The 17,500-nt window shown below is 39.5% G+C and overlaps 1 protein-coding gene across 18 annotated transcripts in view; it reads right to left on the bottom strand.

The window, feature by feature from the left end:
* Positions 1-17,500, bottom strand: part of GTDC1 (glycosyltransferase like domain containing 1) — a 338,529-nt gene that overhangs the window by 165,445 nt on the left and 155,584 nt on the right. For 15 of the 18 annotated variants that reach the window (XR_010610816.1, XR_010610817.1, XM_065671262.1 and 12 more), the window contains one exon: positions 1,030-1,139. The exons of 2 other annotated variants lie outside the window; for them this stretch is intronic. Coding sequence is in view for 13 of the 16 variants with exons in the window: in XM_065671262.1 (XP_065527334.1) it covers positions 1,030-1,139 (110 nt within the window). In the remaining 3 variants the exon portion in view is untranslated. Of the gene's footprint in view, positions 1-1,029; positions 1,140-17,500 lie in introns of those variants that run through there. One more of the 18 variants, XM_065671274.1, reaches the window with a different exon arrangement.

Here is a 17,500-nt window from a genome sequence, read left to right as displayed (position 1 = left end):
AGCAACATTGCCTTGGGATCTGCGATACGACTTGCCTAGAAGAACAGGCTTTCAGAAACTGTCTAAAAAGAAGTGGACAGAAAAGACAAAGAATTTCCTGCTACCAAACTGTTATCTTTTTTTCCAATCCAGTTGTGCCACAGTTGGGGACTCAAAACTTATTTGGATCAGATCAATTTCCTGGTGTCTTAAAAACTGCGAAACCAAATCTAAACCAATTGAAATATCACCAGTTCAGAAGGCAACAGATACAGAACTGACAAATACACTAATCCCAAGTCTATTTTTAGGGACTGAAGAAATGGAAGGATGCCTAGTCCACCTTTTGGAAATCACATATGAGCTAAAACATCACATATTTTGAAGCTTACTCATTATTAACGTACATTTTTAAAAGATTTAATTTACTACAACTGCATCTGGTATAGGATTTGACTATTCTCTTTATTGCCAAAATATCTCAGGCACAAAGCTGTGTGTATTCAGAATAAAACCTATTTCTTTTTCAGATGGGTGAAACTGTTTACAGAGGAGGGGTTATCAGAAACCAAGAAATGGAAAGAGTGTGCAAAAGAGTGGTATAAAAATATTAAAGATTAATGACCACTTCCATGCCAGATACAAACCAGAAGTCTCCACAGAAGTCCTTAACCTTGTATTTGAAAGGGAACTAACTGTTTTCACCTGCTAAAATCTCAGTCTGGATTTCAGATGAGTGACCCTGACCTGAAAGATTTTGTTTCCTATCTGAACCATCCACTCACTCACACCTATCTCTCTATATAAATAAATACAGAAGTGTTACTGAAACACAAGTCATAAATAAGGTTTTGTACTGCCAAGTAAAATCAAAGATGCTTACTGTTTTTAATAATTTTAATTTTACAACATATTTATGTTATTTAGTTTTATAACTATGAAGATTTTAAACATGTTCTTTTCACTAATATAATATGTACATGAAAATTACTTCTAGAAATATCTACTTTATGATAACTTTACTGTAAAGAAAAAAAAAAGGAAAGGTACCTGGAATTTCACTGAAAGCCTCTCCAAGAACAGACACATGAAAAGGTAGATCTTTTTCCTTCAGTTTCAGCAGGACTTCAAAGAAAGTTTCAGGACCTTTGTCGTGTTCCCTTTAAATAAACAGAACTTATATCAGCATCATTTATATTTACTTGTGGAACTGTTTCTTGTTTCTTTTTTTTGTTTATCAGAACAGTATTTCTCTTGAATAGTACTTCTGGGGACTAAACATCTTCAGCAGTTTCCCTCCTTGCTTCGTTTCATGGTTAAACACTTTACTCAGTGCAGCTCTTGGGATCAAAACTCAGTTTAATCAGATTCTTATCTCCTTCCCTGTCTTCAAATGATGCCTTTAACTCTTCAAATTACCATACTTGAAAGTGAGAAGGACTGAGTAATATCTCACTCAGCTGAAGGCAAAAATCATATTAAAAAAAAGGGTAGGGTAGGAAAAAAACCCAACTTTTTGTTTTGTTTTGTTTTCTGTCCAAAAGTATGCATACAATCTCCATTTCAAGAGGAATAGGTGACTCAAAAAACTTTTACTGAAACCACACGATTTCCCATACTGGGATTCTATGAAACCATGCTATATTCATGAAAAGCTTCTGATCCATTTAGATAAAAAAGAAAGGAATAACACAAGGCATCTTCTACCTTTATACTTTCAAGGAGTTAACTGGAAGTTAAAACAAAAAATGCTCATAATTTCAGCTGAAGACAATATTAAAGGTTTGAATGAATATGACAATGCCTTGAAACACAGGGCTGGTTATCTAAAAAGTAAATAAAAAGTCAGATTGTTAATCTATCTTCTAGCACAGAATGAAAGCTTCAAAAAGGTACCACAGATTATCTAAATTTCCCAAATTTGCTGTTATATTTAAAATGAAATAATGCTCCCACTCTAAGGTGAACATTATATCTTGCATTTAATTACTCTGCTTTAAATTACTGTATTTCAGACAGATGTGCACCATATGTCTTTAAAATATTTTGGTTTTATTTATTATTTAGAAAATTCCACTGTTTTCCTTCCTGTATTAATGGAAAATCTATAGCTCAGCTGCCCTGGTGTCTTTCTTCACAGACTGATCTTGTAGAATGAATCTGTAGGTTTGTCACACTGTTATATGAAAGATAATAATTACATAATTCAGGAAATCTGAAGCCAAATGACATCTGCAGCTCTACATGTGTTAATTTCTCATTCAGTCAATATTTTTGGTTTAGGGAATTAAAACAAATTAATCTTATAATTAATGTGACTTCTCTAGGCTGAAAAATCTTCAGGAGTTGAGGAGTTTTCAGAATTAGTTGCATTTTCTTAAAATAAAGGCAGACAATAATTACTTTAAGAAGTCCTCCATCTTCCAGATTTGTTTTGTTCCCAATAATAAGGAGGAATGCAACTGCATAAGCTTCATAATTTGTTTCACATCTGTGAACCAGGAGTTTTCATGGCAGTTCCAGTAACAGAAGTGGATAGGAACACCAGCTTGGAGAGAGAATTTCTTCCCGTTGCAAAGATTCCAGTACTGCCTACTAGTTTGCTTGCATCCTCATGCATAAAATGGCCACCTGTTTTTGGTAGGTAAGTAAAGGGCAAAAATGTGTTGTCTGTATTTTAGTTGCCTCCAAATGCCCAGATGAACGAGGAAAAATGGGATTATAACAGAAGACTCAGACTTGGCTAGAAGAAAATATCTCTACCAGAAATGTGCAAGTTTGCAAGGAAAATAGCTTTATGCTGGGAGGCAGTGTAATTCATGATAATGTGATAATGTTTCCTGTTAGCCTCAGATTCCCCAAGGCAGGCTTTTGTGGGTGCTTTAGAAGTGATCCTGATGAGCCCGCATTCTGTATCTGATGCTGAGTGATGCCCAGCTCATCCTGAGATGGACCAAAACATCCCCATACACAGAGGAGGCAGCCTTGACAGACTGAGCTGCGGTGCTTACAGAGCTTTCCAAGCTTTTCACAGCCCTACTATCAGCTCTGCAGTCACAAAAAGTCCTTCCAGCATAGGATATGCTTTCCTTCTCGCTTTCCAGAAGAGACCAGGGGTCCCAGAGGCAGCCAAAAGTGGAGGATGCTGTTGGAGCCACACTGTCAAGGAGCTGGCAAGAGAATATGGAGCCTTACAGCTCGTTGAAGCCACATAAGCTGCACATATTTAGGAAAACTGATAGGAATTGGAAGTTGCAGCTTTGTTTAATAGGTGGGGAAGAACAGAAGGAAAATTTGGCACCCAGAAGGAATGCTGAAAGGAGAAACGTTTCCTCTGCTGGAACTGGAGCCTCTCTTACGGGTTTTCTGCTGTAGGTGATCCTCCTTCCATACCAATACCTTGCTTTTATGTGATACTCGCAGATTTTAATGACACATTTTGCGAATCTTGTAGCTTTTCTATATGGGAGGTCATCTTATTCGATTTCCCAGCCTCCATGACTTTTCAACACCATAACCATTTTATTTTTGGTTAAGACCTACAGAAAGGTTCTAGCACGTGCACCTACAGATTGCAGTATACTATTATTATTGCAAGTTAGTAAAGTATAGCTGCTCCTGGGAGAAAGCAATAAATAGTACAAGACCACCTTTTTACTGCATCAAAAAGAAGAGAGCTCTGTTTCTTGGCTGACATGGAGAAAATCATATACAATCCAGTCTGCCTTACTCAGCAACAACTGCTGAACACACCAGATTGCCATAGCAGTGATTGTGGAAAAAGATGAACACAATATGGAATGTCTGTTCTGTAAAGATCTGCTCAAAATGATGTGCACTTTTGGCTGCATCTGTTGCGTTTTTGAGCTTTATTAAACAATATTAATTATATATTCCCTTAATATTATATTCCCTTAAGAAGAACCGAAAAACTGTATAAAAGCCTGATAGTAAAATGAAAACTTTTCTTTCAAGATACTATGGGAAAAAATAAAGCTAATGTGCTTCCAGGATCTAGCTTTGTTGTTTACTTTAGGTATTTTACTTGATTTGATATGCATCTGGCAATGGAAAAATAAGAACTGAGCATGGTCTGAAGATGCTCTAAATGTCATTGTAAGAACACGAAAACATCAGAATAGCCAAACTCCAGCTGTAAGTGCTATAAAACAGACACAGGCACCACACCTATACTTGGATTTGAGAGCACTGTCACTGGAGACATTTAATCTCCATGTTTCGATACTGCACACTCAATTTTCTTTCCCATTTTTTTTTGTTTTAGTCTAAAACATTTTAATAGAGGCATTTGAAGTCTCTCTTAAGAACTGGCTGAGCTTTAGTGGTCTGGTTATGGGAATGTGGCCCAGAGTTCAGCCTGATTTAGTGACTTCCCTTTTAATCGAAAATAAAACTTTCAAGGCTGTCCTTGCAATGAGGAATGAGAGGGTGGTGGTATCAGCAGCACCAGCTCTGAGCCTCCATTATCTCTGCCTCAGATTTTCTGTTTATAAAATGGGTGTGAGAGTATTATTTTTTCACCACAGAAGGATGCTGTCAGGATTAATTGATGACTTGACATCCCTCTTTTCAGCCTAAAATGATTAAAAAAAGCAACTTCATAGCACGAGAATGATGCTCCTCTATACGATCAATGGCAACAGTCTTCAAACACTTTTTTTTTCAGCCTGAGCCCTCCGGCCTTATCCTTTGCTGGAACTGGAAAGAATGTGCACAGAGACCAGCCAAATTTGAGTTATCCCCGGGGCTGCAGTATACCAACATCCCTGACCAGTGATGGGAAACACGTTAAAATTATAAAAAAAATAAAATAAAACAAAATAAATTGTCCCTTTACATTATTTTCTGCGTATTCATCTTTTGAATTTGAGTGAAATTTAGTAAGTGACCCATATGGTCTTCTGTGACTGAAGTTCAATTTTTTAAGTATACGCAAAGTTATCCTACATGGTGATAATCACAGTTATTTAGGATCTGGAGGAAGATGCATCAGCTATGAATGAGAAAGTAGAAGAGTTGTGGAAAAGAGACAGGACTTGCTCAAAGGGGGAAATAAATGCACTCTATTAAAAAATATAAAAACCTACAGTTTATGCAAGTTAATCAGTAACGCGGAAGTGTTAAACAAGGTGAGAAGGTCTTATTTGAGAAAATACTGCACAAAGGGTACACAATGATTGCAATAGCAACAGCACTGTCATGCCATCTCAAGGTATTTTGAAAGGGTTACAAATAAGCTCAGCTAAACGCAATATTAAAAAGGTTGATCGTAATCTTCTTAGGACATTTAGCATGGGAGATTTTCAGTGGTAGAAAATTCCAAATTGTGAGGACATGCAGTAATAGTTCACTTTTTGTAGTGCCTTAAATCCAAGCAATTCACAATGGGTACATCTCCTTTTGTTTGATGGGCAATGGTGACAAATGGTAATGCTAAAACAAGCACAAACTCTTTTTTTTTTTTTAATCTTTTAGGATATATAGCAAGATCTAAAAGATAGATTTCTGCCTACCTGCAGAAAATGGTTGATAAACTAGGCCACTGAAGTATCAGTCATTATTTATGAAGCTTGGCAGCAGTCATAGAGACAGAGGACCAGCTAGCCAAGAGCCACCCAGGATGGCAAGGAAGGGACAAGAGACATCAGCCAGAGAAAGCTCACAGAAGCCATGAGGGGCAGCAACACGGGTGGGGAAGTCTGCGAGCACAGAATCAGTAATTAATATTGATGGGAATGTAGTCTCTAAGACACAGACCTTACTGTGGATGACAGTGGTCCTTTAGCTTTTGGGAAAGTGAAATAGGGAGAAGCAAGTCTGACAGCAAACAGGGCAGATGAAGAGGGCGAAATAACCTCGAAGAGAACCATAAGAAGAGAAGAAAAAAACCCCAAACAAATAATCAAGTTGAAAACTTAAAAAAACGATGACATATCCAAACTCAGGAGGGGGCAGGAAGATAAATACAGTGTAAATAGAAGACAAGAAGAAAAAGGCACAGGCTTGGGAAAACGAAAGAATACAGAAAAAATCAGACTTGAACACGGCTGCAGAGAGCATTTGAGAGTGCTATCAGAGGTACAGAAAAGATCAGGAAAACAAACAGTAAAGACATAAATTAGGAAGCAAAAGTAAAACTGCATGATTATTAAAGGAGGAGAACCAAAGAAGAGAAAGAGAGCAAAGGCATGCAGAAGCATTAGCAGGGAAGTACAGTGCAGAGAGGATGGAGAAGCACCATGGAGGAAAAGGTAGAAAATGTGTAAAATCCCTTGTAAAAGTTAACATTTTTGAAAGAATGAAGGTGAAGAAAAGCACAAGCATTCTCTGCTGCTGACAGCGGGCTGTGAGGCAAGAGCTGAACCTTTTTCACACCCAGAGCCAGGAGCTGAAAGGTGCCTTTATCCCACTAACATTCTTTGTTTGGGTGAATGGGAAGAACAGTAAAGAACGGGAACTTGAGGTTCTTTAATGTTTTGACTGATATGGTACAGACTTGGGGAGGGTGATGAAGGATGCCACGGGCTGATAAGAGGACTCATGACATCAGCCTCCTGTTGACCCTGTATCTATCCAGGGCATTCTCCAGAAGCGAGCAGCAAAACATTGATAAGTGGTGCAGTCTTTGCATTCACACTCTGCTGAGCTAAAAATGGGGTTTCATGTCAAACCTAACCTAAAGAACAATATCAGGGATTATTTTTACTGCATTACAGTATTTACTGTATTACACTTCCATACTTTACATTAAATCTTGAGCTCAGAAAAATTTGAATATATTTTAAGGTTTATTATAATCTAATAATGTTAGAAAGTGGCAGTATAGTCACACACACAAAAAAAAAAAATAAGCTTGGCTTTCAAAACAGAGAATTGCAGAGTTCTGGTCTTTTCCCAACACTGATTTCCCACGAGACGGCTCTGCCCAGGTTTCCCCATCTGTAAGATACGGTCTTACAGGAGCTTTCATTTACAAAAATGTGGTGAGGATCAGAGTCAGTAAATACTTCAGTAGTATAATATTCTTCTTGAAGTAAGAGGACTTATGTTGCAAGCCTATTCAAGATACCCAAATGAATATTCAATATATCAAAATGAATACCACATTCTAGTAATTATTTTCATGGAGGACAGAGGACTTCCCTCATTCAAATTACTTTAATACACATTTCTAGATTAAGATTGGGAAAAATTAAAAAGGGACAAAAAATTTAAAATTCTAATACAAAATTTCTAGTAACAATGCTCATTTTAACTGCAAAAGAGGAAACTACTGCTGGGAAAGAGCTATTAGAAAAGAAACAGGAGAAAAAAAAACTATGAAAATGCAAACATGAAGGAAAAGTTAATTGCTTTCCATCTATTCAATTTATCACAGCATTTTTCCATCTTTTTACATTTCCGATAGGAGGTAGAGGTAGACTGTAAATATGTAGTTAACTCCAATGAGTTTTCTTCTTCAGCTTTTATGCTTACAAAATGTCTTTGCTGTAATTGTGCCTCTAAACACTGTCTGCCATCATCAGCATCAAAAGTTACCACAAGATCTAATACTCCCTCAGTTAACAGAAAATGGAGTCAAGTAGAAGAAAATGCTTTTGCATAAGTGTCACTGAAAGAAACAACCATACAGAATAATCTTTGGCTAGCAATTTGAAGGTTCTACAAGCAAAAAAGGTCCTGATCCTTGCAAAACACCTCTGCAAACCAAGGAATTCAAAAGTGTCACTAGAGAGGCACAAAGCAGCCAAACAATACTGGGAAATACAGTGTTTTATTTTCTAGTATATCCTGTGAGGTATTTACAGTGAGGAATATATTTTACCTTCTGATTTTTTCAAATTGCTGGCCTGAGAAAAATGGGTGACATTTTGCTTTACGCTGGAAAAGCATTTTCTCCTATCTTGCGTTATCTAGGAGAGATTCATAAAAAAAGAAAAAAAAAAACAAACCTTGGGAGTTTATTGTTTAGATTCTTCTTCTCCCCTCACAATTCATGAAGAAAAAACTCAAAATAAAATATTGTGCATTCTCTAACCAAAGAAACCTCAGGATCAGCATCAGTCATTCAGCCTCCTGCTTATTTCCTACAGAGAGATTAACCTTTGAAGATAAAAACTGGTGTTTGGTCTCAGCTACCTTGGTGTAAAAATTATGCACTTTCATTCAAATACCTTTTCATTTCTTTAACTTGGTGAACCTAGGTTTTCACAAGTACAGGATTCAGATAAAAAACATTTTAGTCAACTTTGCAACACAACCTCATAACTGCTATGGAGCGCCTCCAAATTAAACAAATTAAAAAAAAAAAAAAAAAGAAAAGAAGAAAAAATAACTTCCTTTTGTGTTCAAAGGTAACTTAACAAATGGTGTGACAGCCCTGATAATCATACACAGTATCCGTCATTGTGATTCAACATACTATAAAAACTGTCATGTTATGGTCATAGTAGACAGGTATGAATATGACAATAAGTGGGTAAGAATCTACTCGGTTCCTCAGAAGAACAGAAAAAGAATTAAATATAAAATACTACATAAAAATGACATTACTACACATTTGCCTGGGAATGGCAATCCCACCATAAAAGATCCTGTGGCCCCCCTTTGATTTCCATGGTGGACTCACATCATCAAACCACAACCACTTAATACTGCACCAGATACCCTGTCTGGGGCAAAAAGTAACTCCTCATCCCTACTGAGTAATATCCTGAGAGGAATTAGCTCAGGTACCTAAGATAACTCATCCTTTTTGTATCCGTGAAGCTGCCAGCTCCAAGCATGAAGCTCCTAAGCAGGAAATTTCTTGGCACCAAGACCAAGGCTTGAAACTCATTATTCAACAAGATTAAAGTAACTACAAATAGCACTGCTTTCAGAATGAGGAATCAACTCATTTCATTGAGTCGGCTTGCACAAAGACAACTGAGGAAAAGCAGAGATTAGAGGACAAAGGGAGGGAAAAAAGAGAAAAGGAGAGCAGGGAGGAAAAGAAGGGAAAGGCAGAGGAGAATTGCAGTGCAGTAAGAAGAGGAAACTAATCAAAAAGAACTTTGAAGGAAGAAACATAACCCACCCTAGCACTAGTGAAAATAAGGAGGAATATTAGATCACTTGCTTATGAAATATTTTTATCTCTTGGAGGATATTCACTAACTTTGGTCTGAGGTATCGTGAATTAAAAATGGGGCTGGTGGCACTATTTGCTAAAATTTGCCTGGGACTTTTACAAAACCTCTACTGTCCTTGTTTATGATGTTTTCCAAGACTGAGGCTATCTTGGACTACGTAACCTTCTAAAAAAATTCTGCAAAAGTTTTCAAGAGCATCCAAATAACAAAATTTTTAAAAAACAAAACAAAACACAACAAACAAACCACTACCTAGTAAAATTGCAAACCGTATCTTTCCCGAGCCCAAAGAGTGTTGGCAAATGGTATCACATCTACTTGGCAACCAGTCACTAGTGGTGACTAGCACCCTCATGGCTTGGTGTTAGGGCCAGTGTTGTTTAATTTCTTCACTGATGATCTGGATGAGGGGATTGAGTGCACCCTCAGTAAATGTGCAGACAACACCAAGTTGGGTGGGAGTGTTGATCTGTAGAAGGACAGGGAGGCTCTGCAGAGGGCTCTGGACAGGCTGGATTGGTGGGCTCTGGCCAATGGTATGAGGTTCAACAAGGCAAAGTGCCAGTTCCTGTATGTGGGCCACAACAAATGCATGAAATGTTACAGGCTTGGGGCAGAGTGGCTGGAAAGCTGCTTGGCAGAAAAGGACCTAGGGGTGCTGACTGATGGCTTCTGAACAAGAGCCAGCTTGAACACAAGCCAGCTTGTGCCCAGGTAGCCAAGAAGGCCAATAGCATCCTGGCCTGTATCAGAAATAGTGTGGCCAGCAGGAGCAGGGCAGTGGTCATCCCCTGTACTGGGCACTTGTGAGGCTGCACCTCAAACCCTGTGTTCAGCTCTGGGCTCCTCACTACAAGAAAGACACTGAGGTGCTGGAGCGGGTTCAGAAAAAGGTAACAAAGCTGGTGAAGGGCCTGGAGCACAAGTGTGATGAGGAAAGGGTGAGGGAACTGGAAGGGGGGGGTTAGTCTGGAGAAGAGAAGGGTCAGGGGGGACCTTATTGCTCTCTACAACTACCTGAAAGGAAGTAGTAGTGAGGTGGGGGTCGGTCTCTTCTCCCAGGTAACAAGTGATAGGACAAGAGGTAACAACCTCAAAGCTGCACCAGGGGAGGTTTCGATTAGATATTGGGAAGAATTTCTTCACAGAGAGGATGATCATGTGCTAGAACAGGCTGCCCAGGGAAGTGATGGAATCACCACCCCTGGAAGTGTTCAAGAACTGTGTAGATGATGCCCTCAGTGACATGGTTTAGTGGTGGTCTTGGCAGTCCTGAGGTAATGGTTGGACTTGATGATCTTAAAGATCTTTTCCAACCTAGTTGATTCTATGATTCTATGTATTAAATTTCAAATAAGCCTCTGTCTTAAGTATTTGAACCTCTTTTTGGTTTAGGGTAAGAACTGAATATTTGGATGTGTTTGACTTTGAGTCAAAGACATGCTGGAAAGTCTTCCTAAAAATGTAGACAAGCCTTTGAAAAAAGTCCTTCTGCGCCCAGTCACTGAAAAGTCCTTTTGTGCTGGGCACACCTTAGGATAAAGCTGAGTGAGACAGTGCGACTGTTGCAGGTCACAGAATCACAGAATCACAGAATAGTTTGGGTTGGAAGGGACTATAAAACCATCTTGTTCCAACCTCCCTGCCCTGTCCCATGGGCAGGGACACCTTCCACTAGAAGTCAGGCTGCTAAAACCCAGGCAGGATCTAACACCTGCAATGAAAACACAGATCTTGTTTTCACTGTCAGTGATCCCTCTACTGGATTCAGAACAAAGTTACCGGTCTTTGCAGAATAAAGAACTGTTTTATATGCACTGAAAATAAGGAAAACGAAGAAAATGGACTATTTGGTTAAGAAAGTACAGGAGATGGATGAAGAGACAGAAAGCAGTAATGGTTACATGTCCTTTCCAAGTTTGACTAAAACTCTCAGATGTGGACCAGAAAAAAGCAAAGGGGACAAATAAGATCTGATCAATATAACCAGGTAGTCAAGAACAGCACGGCAATGAAATAGTGAACTGAGTGAAGAAGTAAAGGAGATGGTGAAAAAATGCAACACAAAACCAGTTCACATGGGGAAAAACTTGAAACCAGTCTAGAGACCAAGAGGAAAACCCGGTCAGGTTGCACAACAGGGCTTCAGAATAAACATGGACCAGTGTGTTGTAGAAGGTTCCCTGTACAGGTAGTGAAATGATGGAGATGGGAAAAGTTGAGAAACTGTAGAAAGGTGAGATGCAAATTTGCTGCACAAGGAGACCACATATGAGGAAAGGCCTGAGGAACTGACCTTGACAAAGACAGAAGGAAGAGGTTTGAAAGAAAAACTCCAAAACCAGCTTGGGTGAATGGAGCATAAAAGGATTGCTTTGATAGCAATAGCTGGAAGAGCAAAAGCCCCCTTCCTTCAGAGCACTGAGAGGACTCCTTAGTCCTAGCAGTTCACATGTGTTTCTTCTCAAAGACTTGGGTTTCACAATTGTACCACAGAAGAAGAACACCGTAAAATGAGTTTTGTGCCATGGAAAAAGGGAGAGCCGAGCTTACTGGAACTATTATGGCAAACTGTGATACATCTATTCCAAACATAAATAATCTTCAAATGTCCACGTGATGCACTTGTAGTTTTACATAACTCAAAATCAGTTTTTCAACCATGGCTGAAGCATTTATTGGAACAGGCTTCAGAGGACACCCACTGAAGTGGCCTCTGCAAGTGTCTGGATAGCACAGAGTGAATGAAGAAGGACAGTGTCTCCTTGTGATATTTTAGGCAGTATCTTGATGTTACTTAACTTTTTTCTTATATTTAAAAAAACCGTTATGCCAGAGTGCAAAACCATTCCATGGAGCAGAAAAATAGCCACTCATGGGGTTTCAATTTTGCTTTTGATACAGGTAACAGTGCTCTTACAATCTGGTACAATGTTTTACTACATACACACCACAGAATCACAGAATCACAGAATCCCAAGGGTTGGAAGGGACCTAAAAAGATCATCTAGTCCAACCCCCCTGCAAGAGCAGGGTAACCTACAGTACATCACACAGGAACTTGTCCAGGCGGGCCTTGAATATCTCCAGTGTAGGAGACTCCACAACCCCCCTGGGAAACCTGTTCCAGTGCTCTGTCACTCTTACAGTAAAGAAGTTCTTCCTGATGTTAACGTGGAACTTCCTATGCTCCAGTTTACACCCATTGCCCCTTGTCCTATCACTGGATATCACTGAAAAAAAGCCTAGCTCCATCATCCTGACACCCACCCTTTACATATTTGTAAACATTGATGAGGTCACCCCTCAGTCTCCTCTTCTCCAAGCTAAAGAGACCCAGCTCCCTCAGCCTCTCCTCATAAGGGAGATGTTCCACTCCCTTAATCATCTTTGTGGCTCTGCGCTGGACTCCTTCAAGCAATTCCCTGTCCTTCTTGAACAGAGGGGCCCAGAACTGGACGCAATATTCCAGGTGCGGCCTCACCAAGGCTGAGTAGAGGGGGAGGAGAACCTCTCTTGACCTACTAACCACTCCCTTTCTAATGCACCCTAAGATGCCATTTGCCTTCTTGGCCACAAGAGCACATTGCTGGCTCATGGTCATCCTCCTATCCACCAGGACCCCCAGGTCCCTTTCCCCTTCGCTACTTTCCAGCAGGTCAACCCCCAACCTGTACTGGTACATGGGGTTGTTCTTCCCCAGATGCAAGACTCTACACTTGCCCTTGTTAAATTTCATCAAGTTTCTCCCCGCCCAACTCTCCAGCCTGTCCAGGTCTCGCTGAATGGCAGCACAGTCCTCTGGTGTGTCAGCCACTCCTCCCAGTTTTGTGTCATCAGCAAACTTGCTGAGGGTGCACTCAGTTCCCTCATCCAGGTCATTGATGAAAATATTAAACAGCACCGGTCCCAGCACCGACCCCTGAGGAACTCCACTAGTCACAGACCTCCAGCTAGATTCTGCGCCATTGACCACAACTCTCTGCCTTCTTCCTTTCAACCAGTTCTCGATCCACCTCACTACTTGATCGTCAAGCCCACACTTCTTTAGCTTATCTATGAGGATGCTGTGGGAGACAGTATCAAATGCCTTACTGAAATCAAGAAAAACTACATCTACCGCTCTACCATCATCCCTCCACCTAGTCACTTCCTCATAGAAGGCTATAAGGTTGGTCATACATGACTTCCCCCTCATAAAACCAGATAACCTGCTGCTTCAACCCTGACTTTAGAGGAGTGGAATATGTGTTTACATCAAATTACTCTAAATGCAATGAGAAGCAGGATTGGGCCACAGAGCTTAAACATAGAAAAGAAAGTACAGTGCTTAGCAGAAGTGAAAGAACTAAGTGTATTTGGAGGAGCAGTGAGTGAAAAAATAAGTTTTCTTTTAATATGATTATTTTCAGCCTATTAAGCTCTCCAGTATCAGAATAAAGTCTGCTTAAAGTTAGTAAATAAAGGCTTTTAGGAAAGCTTTATTAAATCACTTGACTTATCAAGTTAAAACTCCCACTCAGATATCTTAATAAAATGAAATCAGAAGCCAATTACTAACTACATGAGTTACTGTTGGCTACACCACTGATCAGCTTTCTGTAAATACAGTATTTACCAACAACTTGAATTAGTTTCCTAAAGTTTCCGTTTCTGAAGGTCAAATAACTATGTAACTGCTTAATAAAGAAGCAAAGAAGTACCTCTAAATATCTCGAAGCTCTGATGGGCTTATATTCTGCTCCTTAGGTGAGGTATTAGCAAAGCTTATTTATTTTCATTTCCAAGGCTTTTATTTGCTCATTCCCTTGTGGTAAAGCTGATTTCCATGATGATTCCCTTCCTAATTTTAATACCCTTTTTACTCATCATATAGACATAAGAATTTTCCATAAAATAATGAAACCCTTCCAAAGGAAATGAAGACGAGTAGGAGAGGAAAGTAAACTACAGCTTACTTTTTTTTCCCCCACCAATTAATTGATCCACTGTCATATGCATATATGAAAGATTTTTTTTTAATGAAAGGAAAATAAGGTTAATTAACATAAAACCCCTCACTCCTTGAGATGCTGAATTTTATATTTTATCCATGCTGCCTTAAGTGCCTTGATTTCCCAGTAATGACCTAGTTCTCCTAATGAGTAACATTAACCCCTGGCTGTAGCTGTCCAGGACTTAATTGTCAACTGGAGCTGAAATAGGAGAGTTTGCCGATCAGCAGGTATGTGGTATATTAACTCATGTCATTTCAGACCCTAATAAATAAATCTGTTGCTAAGGCAACAGGAACATCAGCTGTATCACTTTTATCCCCCCACCCTTTAAAGGAAACTGCCGTTCACACCAAGCTGTTAAAAAAGGAAAAAGGAAATTAACTACATGTAACCATCATTGAAGAAACATCATTTCTCATCTCAGAAACACATCTACATTAATGAAAAAAAAAAGCATTCAAAAAATGACTGCTTTCTACTGTGACCAGCGCAACTGAAATTATTCCCCTCAACTAAGGGAATGCAATTTGAAGTATACATCTGAGTGAGAACAGATTACAAAATATTTTAGCTCTCTGTATTTCTGAGATAGCTCCCCTCTCCTTTAGTACACTGCTGATGCCAACTGGGCAGATTGCTTCAGCCATTAATCAGGAGCCCAGGCAATAGAAACCGTAGGAGAAAAAACACCAATCACACAAACCCAAACACCTTCCCTACCCTAGGTGACTCTTTCGATACAAGTAGCAGACATGTAATCTTTTGGAAGGCTAAAAAATATGCCTTTTGCAGATCATCAGATTTACCTGCAAATGAAAATTTCAGGATCTGATTACAATGTAGATGCCATTGTTCTCCCCTGTCCCATGGAGGCAGTTACCAGATTCTTGCATGGGAAAAGCATGAGAAAGCTGGGGCAAGACAAGTTCTGTGCAGCTCTGATGGCACTCATGATTCGGTGAACAACAACCGGCAACTCATTTTCAGCCTCTGTTTCTCTGCCACTAAGATCGAATCCTGAACACTCCTGTTTGAGACAGATTCAAGGTTTTACAGCAATGCAAAGCATATACAAGTGCAGGTGGTACAAGTCGTCACAGAATCATAGAATGGGTTGGGTTGAAAGTATCTTAAAAGACCAACCCACCTGCCATGAGCAGGGACACGTTCCACTAGAATGTAGGTTGCTCAAACTCCCATCCAACCTGGTCTTGAACACAGTATTTTTGTGTTCCGTAAGGTTTGGGAAGGAAGATCTTGGTATTCTTTTTTGGGGACGATGTGGTCTCTCAGCACCCCGCAGGAATGTCACAGCCCTCCTTTAATTCCTGCCATTCTGTCACAGCATGGAGTGTTTGTCTTAAGATTTTCAAAGTTGATAGGTTTACACTTAGTTTGTGACTACACAACAGTATTGAATCTCTAGTTCCCCAAATCAGAGATCAGGTAGGAAGGGAACTGAAGACATGCCATAAGGCCAATTATTGCTCTTGGAACACTTACTATAGGCTCTACCTTACTATAAACATAACAAACTACTCAAAATTATATCTGGCTTTTTAGCTGAAGAATACAGAGGTAATACAAAGCATCTTTTTGCCATTATCAAAATTAGAGATGTTTTCTCCTCTGGACTATCAACTTCTTACAGCCCTCCAAGAAAGAGGGCTGTAACAAACATGGAAAAAAATATGTTAAAATGTCCACTATGGAACCTTAACTTTCTTATTTGCTACTGATAAAAAACCTAGTATCTGCTTCCAAACTTAACTCCAGCTCCCATGAAAGTGAAGTTATTTTCTTTTTGCTTTAGGTGTTCTAGAAGCAAGGATGTCAGCTTCTCCTTAATCAGATGTCTCTTACATACACTTTCATGGCACTAGTACATTCAATGCATGTACTCTGTATTGCAGTGAACATCATTTTCTCAGAGAGCAACAGATAGCTTTTCTTAGACACTGCTAAAAATTTCCATTTTCAAATTATTTTACACCCTATGGGCTTTTTATCATATCTAGTACCTTTTAGTTAAGGCTGTATAAACACTTGCATTTTAAGTCTTTGTTTTCAGTCTGTCTTATCTATCCACCACTTTCACCTTTTTGGATTAAATTTACCAGAATCAGTTGCTTTTCAAAGATAAGTTTCCCTGCACAAACTCACTCCTCATTCAGCATGGTTCTAGAGCCAAACTCTCCACCACCACCTTCCTGGACAGAACAGACCCAGTCAACTATAATTTCCCTGAAATGGAGGATCTACTTTCCTTCAACAACACACAACCTCTGCCCTCCTTACATGATATTGCACAAGTGGCCACCCACCATGAAGGTGTAAGACCTTGGCCCTTTCTTCTACATGCATTCTGCAGGCTGTTTAGAACAGTGAGGATGACTGTTGAGGCTAATAGCATTCCTGGGTACTCAAAGGTAATTACTAGGTGGAGCACCTACTCTTTCACCTTTTGTTGTCTTACCATATCTGCATCCTGATGGGAAAAAAATTTTATTCAAAATATTCGACAGTGTGAGGAAAATATGATTTGGGTATAGATTCACTGTATTCTCTAATGTCTCTATATAAAATAGTTCTGAATTCTGAATTTGAAGACAAACAGTAACTGCACAAACTTTCTATTGCACTGCCAATACGAAGAGCGACAAGGTGCCACTATTAAAAAATGCTTTTCCAGGCTGCTCTCCCTCACAGCTAGCAGAGGACTTGTGTTAAACTCACTGATGATGAGCTACCCCAGCCCAGAAGACACAACACCGACTGAACTACCTGGGACAAATCCTTTCCCGGGACTTGCTCCTTAGTGGAGGGGACCAGGTTCTCACAGTGGGCAGCCACTTTAGCATAGCCCATGGTGACAACAAAACAACCTTTCCTCCATTAACTCATTTCTTTGTGACACTTACTAAAAAAGGCAACTGGGCACTGCACTATCTCTGTACCCACCTTTTTCCCTTAGACCAGAAATCTTCAGATAATTTTGGCAATCTAGAATTTTTTTTCTTCTGAATTTCCTCATCATGACTTTCACTGCTGACTCCCGTATCTCCGGACACATGTCCTTCCCCACACTCTTGTCACATGCTGGTACATACAACATGAGATAACAGGCTTATCTGATCTTCCACGTGAATTGATAGCCGCTATTTGCATGTGTGTGTAAATTCTCGCAGATTCCCTGTGAGATCTTTTATCACACCAGTACAATTAGGGGAAGAAGAATTGATTTCTGACAACTTTCTCTTATCAAGACTTTAACTGCTGAGATGATACAACGCACAGAGGGGAAAAGAAAAAACATAAGGGTTTCATTCACTGGGTGAATGCCTTAAGCACTGCAGATCTTCTCCATGA

This window comes from Lathamus discolor, chromosome 3, assembly GCF_037157495.1.
Source record: "Lathamus discolor isolate bLatDis1 chromosome 3, bLatDis1.hap1, whole genome shotgun sequence".
Classification (NCBI taxonomy): domain Eukaryota; kingdom Metazoa; phylum Chordata; class Aves; order Psittaciformes; family Psittacidae; genus Lathamus; species Lathamus discolor.
This window is presented reverse-complemented; position numbering and strand designations above follow the sequence as displayed.